The sequence below is a fragment of the Peromyscus californicus genome, unplaced genomic scaffold (assembly GCF_007827085.1).
Source record: "Peromyscus californicus insignis strain IS unplaced genomic scaffold, ASM782708v3 Scaffold_24__1_contigs__length_46423439, whole genome shotgun sequence".
Classification (NCBI taxonomy): domain Eukaryota; kingdom Metazoa; phylum Chordata; class Mammalia; order Rodentia; family Cricetidae; genus Peromyscus; species Peromyscus californicus.
In genome coordinates, this window is record NW_026294535.1 from 44,946,626 (window position 1) to 44,954,569 (window position 7,944).

Here is a 7,944-nt window from a genome sequence, read left to right on the forward strand (position 1 = left end):
TGAACCTCCTAAATTTTCATATAATTGATATTTTCTGAATTGTGGGTAAATGTGACTGAAACATTTAGACAACTTTGCTGAGGATTTTCTGTGGTAGTGAGGATGGCTGGGCTGGAGAGAGGGCTCAGGAGGTCTGAGCAGGTGCCGCTCAGCACCGTACAGTGCCCCAGGGCTCCAACTGCCTGGAGGAGCTCCAGTGCCCTCTCCTGGCCTCTGTGAACACCCGACACTCCCGCTCACATACTCACACATGTACACATAATTTCAAAACCAAACAAACACACACACCTACACAAATGGTAAAAGCTTCCTTCCTGGGAAATGGGGTGTTGGGGTGACTCCCCCTGAAGCCCGCTCAGTCAAGTTGCTGGTAACAGGAACACTGAAACAGTGTTCTCCATTCATGTGCATGTGTGAGTGGGAAAAGCAGGGGCTAACTGGTGGGTAGGGAAAAGTAGGAAAGAAGCTAATTTCCCTACCGCGAGTGGGGACAATAAATACCCAGTTTGCTCGCCCTTACAACCACCCCACCGCAAAGGCGTGGGGAGATGTCCCACATAGGCGGACATTAGGAAGAGGGCTCTGGAAGAGATCGCTTACTCACTGGCTCATATTCAGGTTGTCGCCCACACCATTCTTTCAGTAAATAAATAAAATGATAAAATATGAAAGAGATTCGCTCTACAACCGAGAATATTTCTTTTAATGAATTAAAAACTAAATTACAAATAATATTAACTGGAGGACAAGGGGTAGAGGGAGAAGAAAATCATAAAAGAAATATTTTCTTTGAACAATTACAAAATTCCAAAGTGCACATGGTAACAAATCCATCCACACTGACAAGAAAAAAAAAAGAGAAAAACAAAACACTAAAATATCCAAACTACTATAACTTGAAATATAAATATAATTGTCCACTCTCTTATAGAAAATTTCCCCCAACGACCTACCCAGGTCAAAGCCTTTAAGAAGTACCAGCATTCTCAAAATGACTTCTGAAGCCTCACTTCCACTCCTACGGAGTGACAGGCCACTCTCGGAGGAAGATGGCGACCGGACCTCTGACAACTGAGGAACTCAAAAAGGGCTAGAAATCTGGCTCATTGGTGGTGCATTTGCTTAGTGAGGGTCAGGTCCTGGGTTCGGCTGTCAGCACCAGAAAACAATAAAATTGCTAAAAGAAAAACTCCAGTGTCTTTCACCTCGCCTTGTGAGACCACGGTGAACAGACCAATCCCCGCCCCCTCCTGACTCTTGTTCCCTGCAGAAGGTAGACAGCACTGAAGGGAAGCATTTCTTCTGCTTCTCCAGGTGGGCCTCCTTGATTGTCAGGTGAGGCCAAACACTAAAACTAAGGTATAAACTGTTTGTATCTATTTTTTTTTAATCTAACTCATTAAAACAGACCCCTGATGCTTGGTTCTGAAATGTCCCAACTGAGATTTCTGCTTATCGGTTGGCCTTTACAAAACAGTGGCAGCAGGAACTCCGGGGTGTGTTTTCCTAAACATGGGACATAATAATTATGACAGTCTAAGACTGGGATGGTAAAACTTGACATGGGGGCGGGGCAGAGAATGGTTGGTTTTGTTTTCTTTTGAGTACCAATCCTCTTCCCAGTCCTCCTCGGTACTGACTACGAAGGAGAGGTGGTGGAAGCTGGGTTAAGTGCATCTAATACCAGAACTTTTTCCTTTCATTTCATCTTTCCCTGCACCTCTGAGTCCCCAGAACTGGCTGGCCAAGAGAAAAAGTGAGTGCTAAGACAGCCAGAGAAGAGCAGAAGGCTGATCTGTATGTGTCCCAAAGGCCCAGAGTCAAGTCAGACCAAGGGTGAGGAGGGCTTTGGGAAGGACATCACAGTCGGAGGTGAGGTACTGGCTTAGTCACATCCTGGAAGAAAGGGTGAGCCAGGGCCGCTTTGGCTGAAATCCTCTTGTTGGGGTCATAGTGAAGCATTTGCTGGAGGGAGAAATACATTCTGACTTCAGTGATGTAACAGTGGACCAGAGGGAGAGCAGGTGTACTCAAAAACCCGGAAACCAGTGTTGTTTTACCCGGTTCTCATTTCCCTCCTCCCCTATCTGAACCAGCCTAGGAGAGGCATCAAAGACGAGAATAATCCTAATGGAGTCCAGGGGCTCAGCTTCTCTTCTCTGGGGAATGGGAGAAGGGTTATATAGGCACCCACTCTGGCCTCTTACCGATAACAAGCTCCGTCCATCTTCGTCCAGGGGAGGCACAACTTTACTAAAATCTTGCCGAGCCCACTTGGGGAAACTCGGCTTATAATCAGGCATAGAAGTAACTCCTGGCCAAACCACCTCATCTGGGGTCCCCAGAGTCCGAAAGATCCGGAAGAGTTGATCAATCTCAGAATCTCCAGGAAATAGGGCCCGTCGGGTCACCTGAAATGGGGAAAGAGGAAAGGCCAAGACCCACATTGACATCAGTCAACACTGCTCCTTGTACAGAGGAGGTTCCCATAGGCAGTGGAAGGTCAGCAGGGCCCCATGACTCCCCTCCCCAGGGCTTTTCATGGGGTCGGTCATACAGAGCTTGAGACAATGAAGTCCCTTCATCTGTCTCCTCGCCCCTCCTTCCTTCCCCCAACCGTGGCTTCGTAGATCCCCAAGGCTGGGTGGGGCTGGGAGGGGGTGAATGTCTGGGGTGCCACTGACAAGTAGCAAAGGGATCCCAAGCCACTCACGGGGTATGGGGTAGACACTGCGGTCATCCCCCCTCCTTGTGATGCCGCCACTTCTAGATAGGAGCACAGCGGGCAGAGACTGTGTCTTCCATTTCTTCTGTGTTCCCCACAGCACTTAGCATGGTGCTGGGTACACACTAGGTGCTTAACAAATATTTTTTGATGAATTGAGAGAGGAATATGGGCAATTGTAAGGTACTGGTGGATAAATTCACATTCTATATGTATATCTATATCTAGGCTAATGGTCTCCAAGCCCCCAGTTTCAACCCAGATAAAAGATCAAAAAAATATTACTGGCCGGGCAGTGGTGGCGCACGCCTTTAATCCCAGCACTCGGGAGGCAGAGCCAGGTGGATCTCTGTGAGTTCGAGGCCAGCCTGGTCTACAGAGTGAGATCCAGGAAAGGCGCAAAGCTACAGAGAAATCCTGTCTCGAAAAACCAAAAAAAAAAAAAAAAAAAAAAAATTACTGATCTGTCTATCCACTGTTGCATTCAATGGGATGAGAGCTCCCATATGAAGCTAGGCTTCAAGGATCCTTCGATCTGAAAAGTCAGAGGTTGAGGGGGCAAGGCATGACCAAGTCTACAAAAATGATAGATGTGGATCAGCTGAACGCATTTAGCTTTACTAAATTCCTTATTTCCAAGAACAGGTCTAGAGGTTAAATGAAGAAGACAAAAATCAGACCTGTCCAAACTTTTGACACTGTGACATGATGTTGTCATCCACAAAGGTTAAGTTCAAATACCATGAAACCAAGTTTTTTAAAAAAAGGGAGGAATTGGGAGGAGGAAACTTTGGTTGCAATGTAAAAAACAGCAACAACAAAAAACAAAAACAAAAAAGCAACAAAACAAAAAGCCCCCGCCCCTGCCAAAAAAACAAACAAGAAAAAAAAAAAAAACTAACAAAAATGCCCCACCACCACCAAAATAAAAACCCACTGTTTTAAGTAAGTTTTTGATTCTGTGTTGAGGCCACATTCGTAGCTATCGTTGGAAGCATGCGGCCTGTGGGCCACCTGTTGTACTAAATGGAATTCATTCTTCCAAATATTTGAGGATTAAAGCCAAAACAGCTGCACCAGTGGAGCCAGAGGGTGGCTCACGCCTGTCAACTCAGTCCCAAGGGCTAGATGGTAGTGGCGGGGAGTGGGGCTGAAGCAGAAGATGAAGACTACAAAGCCAGCCTGGGCTACACAGTGAGACCGTCTCAAAACGAAACAAAAAAAAAATAAATAAATAAAGCCAAACAGCTGATGGGTACAGAATGGATTTAGCTCCATTTGGGGGATAAGAGATATATACTAGGTAACTAAACCTATTTAGGGATATTCTAAAACTGTAGTTGGTATCAGGGCAACTACCTCTATAGTGGTGATACTTGAGAGAACTCTGTGATAAAGGGCCATGGTATCAGGTCAAAAAATGGGTTTTGCTCTTGGATGTGGGCACGAGTGGGCTGGTAGAACCTGGCAAGCCTCCATACCATTTCAGCAAAGATGCAGCCCAGGCTCCAGATATCCACAGCTGTGGAGTAGTACTTGCAGCCTAGAAGGATTTCAGGTGCTCGGTACCACAGGGTCACCACCTGGGGAGCAAGAGGACAACAAGGTCACATACCTCAGTTCAACAAAACCCAGCTCTACCTCCTAGGCTCTCTTTTAACAAGGGATTTTATTATTATTTTTTACTTTAATAATGTGTATACACGCATTGTCTGTGTAGGTTTACACAACTGTGCGGTACCCTCCGAGGCCAGAAGGAAGTGTCTGAAACTTTGGAGCTGGAGTTAAGGGTGATTACTATAAACTGCCTGACATGGGCTCTGGGAACTGAACACAGTTCACCTGCAAGAGCATCATATGTTCTTAACTATTGAACCATCTTTCTATCCCCAGTCATGTATTCTGAACCCCCAGATTTGGGATGTTCCTGGAAAAAAACCTGAGACATTTAAATGGTATGCCAACCAGCTTTCCTGGCTTAGTATCTAAGTCCAGGTAACCTTATAGTATGAATTCAGTGCATATCCTAAGACCCTTTGGTTAAGGGCTAGAGAGAGGCTCAGTGGTTAAGAGGGCTTGTTTTTGCAGAGGACCCAGGTTAAATTCCCAACACCCATATGGCAGCTCACAACAATCTGTAACTACAGTTCCAGGGGATCAGACACTTTCTTCTGACTTCTGTGAGCACCAGGCAGGACGGTGGTACAGACATACATGCAAGCAAGACACTTTACATAAATAAGTAAAGACCCTTGGGTTAGCCAGGCAGTTGTGGCACATGCCTTTAATCCCAGCACTTGGGAGGCAGAGGCAGAGGAAGGCAGATCTCCTGAGGCCAGCCTGGCCCTTTACAAAGCCAGTTCCAGGACAGCTAGGACTGTTAACAGAGAAACCCTGTCTTGAAAAATCAAGAAGAAAAAAAGACCCTTGGGTGCTCAGAGATTCCATTTACCAAGGAACTCCTGCCCTGGTATTTTGGTAATTTGTGAATACTGTTATGAACATCTCCCAAGATTCTTAAAGAAGAAAATCACAGAGGGACTTACCTCATGAGTATAGGTACGAACAGGGACTCCAAAGGCTCTTGCTAGTCCAAAGTCTGCCAACTTGATGGACCCCTCTGCGTTGATAAGCAGATTCTGGGGCTTCAGGTCTCGGTGTAGGACTCGGTGAGAATGGCAGAATGCTAGGCCCTGGAGCAGCTGGAACAGATAGCTCTGATGAAGGAGAGAGGGAGGTTTGTTCAGTCACCACAGTGAACAGACACAACTTGTTCTTTGCCCTCAAAATGAAATAAAGCCTTAACTATGTTAGATGATAACTCACTACATACTTTGGGGGGTTTTGTTTCATTCTTTAGATTACATTTTTATTTGTTGGGGGGGGCTGCATGCCACAGTGCATATGAGGAAATCAGCCGGCAACTTGCAGGAGTTAGTTTTCTTGTACTGTGTGGGACCTGGGGAGTTCAGGTCATCAGGTCATCAGACTTGGAGACAGGGACCTTTACCTGCTGAGCTATCTTGTCAGCCCTGTTTGTTTTTAAGATAGTGTCTTCCTGGCCTGGAACTTTGTAGCCTAGGCTGTCCTTGTACTTACAGACATCCTCTTGCCTCCACCTCCCGAGTGTTAGGATTACAAGCATGAGCTAACACACATAGCTACAACATAACCACACCTTTAATAGCTATTTCTTTCATTGGATTTTTAGCCTGTCAAGGATAAAGACCAGATATTACTCAATTCTTGCAACCCTTTCAAAACCCTGTGCCTAGCACGTTGAAGGTGTTAAATAACTGTGTGCTGAATATATATCTGCTGATACACTCATTAGCTCCAGCTCTGGTTATTCTTCCACATCACAGGCGGGAAATTTTTTTGGAGGAACCCACCAATCGCCCTCAACGCCATTATCTGAGTGTTATCTGATCTGCCTAGGTTGGCTCACAGGAGCTCAATTTTGATTCTTCTGTTCATCCTATGGTTAATGACTATGAGCAGGAAAAGCAACACAAATAAAGGGGAGTGGAGCCAGGCGGTGGTGGCGCACGCCTTTAATCCCAGCACTCGGGAGGCAGAGCCAGGTGGATTTCTGTGAGTTCGTGGCCAGCCTGGTCTACAGAACGAGATCCAGGACAGGAACCAAAGCTACACAGAGAAACCCTGTCTCGGAAAACAAAAAACAAACACCCATAAATAAATAAATAAATGAATAAATAAATAAATAAATAGGGGTGGGGTGGGAAGTGTTGAAGTCTGGAAAAAAAAAAAACCAAAATAAATCATTACCAGTCTGAATTACCTACCTCTAGTTTCCCCAAAATATGTGGGCTGGAATTGAAGAGGATTACCTTGATGAGGGGAAGAGGAATGCCAGTGAGGGCAGAGGCATCCATAAACTTCTTAAGGTCCTGGTGCAGAAACTCAAAAACCAGATAAAGCTTATTTTCTGTGTGGATGACATCCAGCAGCCTGCAAGAGAAGGTCCAGGAAATGGAGTTGAGGGAGAGAAATTGTGAGGCTAAACAAACGGAATTCATCTCGGTGACCATCTCTCAAGACTACACTTACTTGACAATATTAGGGTGATTAAGTTCCTTAAGCAGAGAGATCTCTCGGATGGCAGTACTGGGTACACCTTCAGTCTCACTTGGAGAGGTTGGGAAAACAGAAGTGAGAATATAGTCACAAACATTGCTCTCTCACAGAGACCCCATCCCCCCAAACCCCTTAGGAAGTCAGAAAGGGAGGTACTGTCAGGAGTCAATTCCTGGGTAGTCAGGGTGTGGCTTTTAGACATATTTAAGGTCAATTATTTCCTCTTTTTCCAGTGGAAGGTAGGTAGAGCCTCCAGGTGAACGTGAAGCAGAGGAAAGGTAATAAGGGGAGGGGGGTGAGAGTAGCTCCCAGCCTCCCCGGAGGGCCAGTGAGTCTCAACTGCCATTCTCTTTTGAAAGAGGGTGAGGGTTCTAAGCATGGGGCTGGAGCAGTGAGGAAAGCTCTCCATTCAGAAAGGAACTATTATCCTCTTGTTCCTCCATAACCCAGCTCTATGAACACTCCCCGACCCTACCTCGGCCCTTAGCCCCCACTTTCTCTTCCCAAGCCTCTCGGCTTGCAGATTGGGGAGCACACCGGGTGGAGCACGAGAGGAAAGTTTTCTCTGGATTCTAGCCCCCGGACCGTCTCCTGAGCGTCTACCGTCCGCCAACACACCCTTCACTTCGGAGTCCCTCCCCGCTACCTTCCGGTCCCGGACGGCTACCCGCCTGTTGGGGTAGGGGGTTGGGGATGGGGTTGGCGGGGGGGACGGACAGTCAGGAGGTCCCGGGAAAGGAGTTCCGGCTCCGGAGGCCACTCACGTGTCGAGCCGGATTTTCTTCAGCGCCACCACTTCTCCCGTCAACTTGTTTTTGGCTTTGTACACCACCCCGTACGTGCCCTCTCCGATCTTCTCCACCTTTTGGAAGTTCTCCATGGAGCGCTAGTGAGGCGGCTCAGGCCCCCGGGAGCGGGGCCCGGGAACCCTGAAGGAAACGGGCCCAACACTCGGGGCGGAGGACCGGGGGGGGCCCCGGTGAGCACGGCAGCCCCAGCTCGGGATGGAACGCAAGCCGAGCTCAGCCCTTGACAATTTGTCCAACTTGAAACAATGTTGCCGCCTCCCCCACGGCTCCAGACGGCCCGCAGAGGCCCCGCCCCTCCTTCCCGCGTTTCCC

General features: G+C 47.4%; 1 protein-coding gene across 3 annotated transcripts; it reads right to left on the reverse strand.

The window, feature by feature from the left end:
* Positions 1–682: 682 nt before the first annotated feature.
* On the reverse strand, positions 683–7,916 carry Cdk2 (cyclin dependent kinase 2). Of its 3 annotated transcripts, XM_052753685.1 has the most exons (8): positions 7,588–7,916; positions 6,797–6,874; positions 6,577–6,697; positions 5,272–5,442; positions 4,207–4,308; positions 2,714–2,857; positions 2,208–2,411; positions 683–1,965 (listed from the first exon to the last, which is right to left on the reverse strand). In XM_052753685.1, the coding sequence occupies exons 1-8, from the start codon at positions 7,701–7,703 to the stop codon at positions 1,861–1,863; spliced, it is 1,041 nt and encodes a 346-aa protein (XP_052609645.1). In that variant the 5' UTR covers positions 7,704–7,916; the 3' UTR covers positions 683–1,860. The 3 variants fall into 3 exon arrangements, with proteins under 3 accessions (XP_052609645.1, XP_052609646.1, XP_052609647.1); XM_052753686.1 differs by lacking the exon at positions 2,714–2,857; XM_052753687.1 differs by lacking the exon at positions 683–1,965 and having other exon boundaries at positions 2,294–2,857.
* Between the last annotated feature and the right edge of the window lie 28 nt (positions 7,917–7,944).

Bases quoted from the DNA above. Each gene is read 5' to 3' on its own strand.
- Cdk2 (XM_052753685.1), bottom strand. From the start codon at position 7,703: ATGGAGAACTTCCAAAAGGTGGAGAAGATCGGAGAGGGCACGTACGGG. The intron at 5,443-6,576 runs GTAATCCTCTTC...CTCCTTCATCAG, and splicing joins TTCCTCTTCCCCTCATCAAG to AGCTATCTGTTCCAGCTGCT. The intron at 2,412-2,713 runs GTGAGTGGCTTG...TCCCCATTTCAG, and splicing joins CAGTGTCTACCCCATACCCC to GTGACCCGACGGGCCCTATT.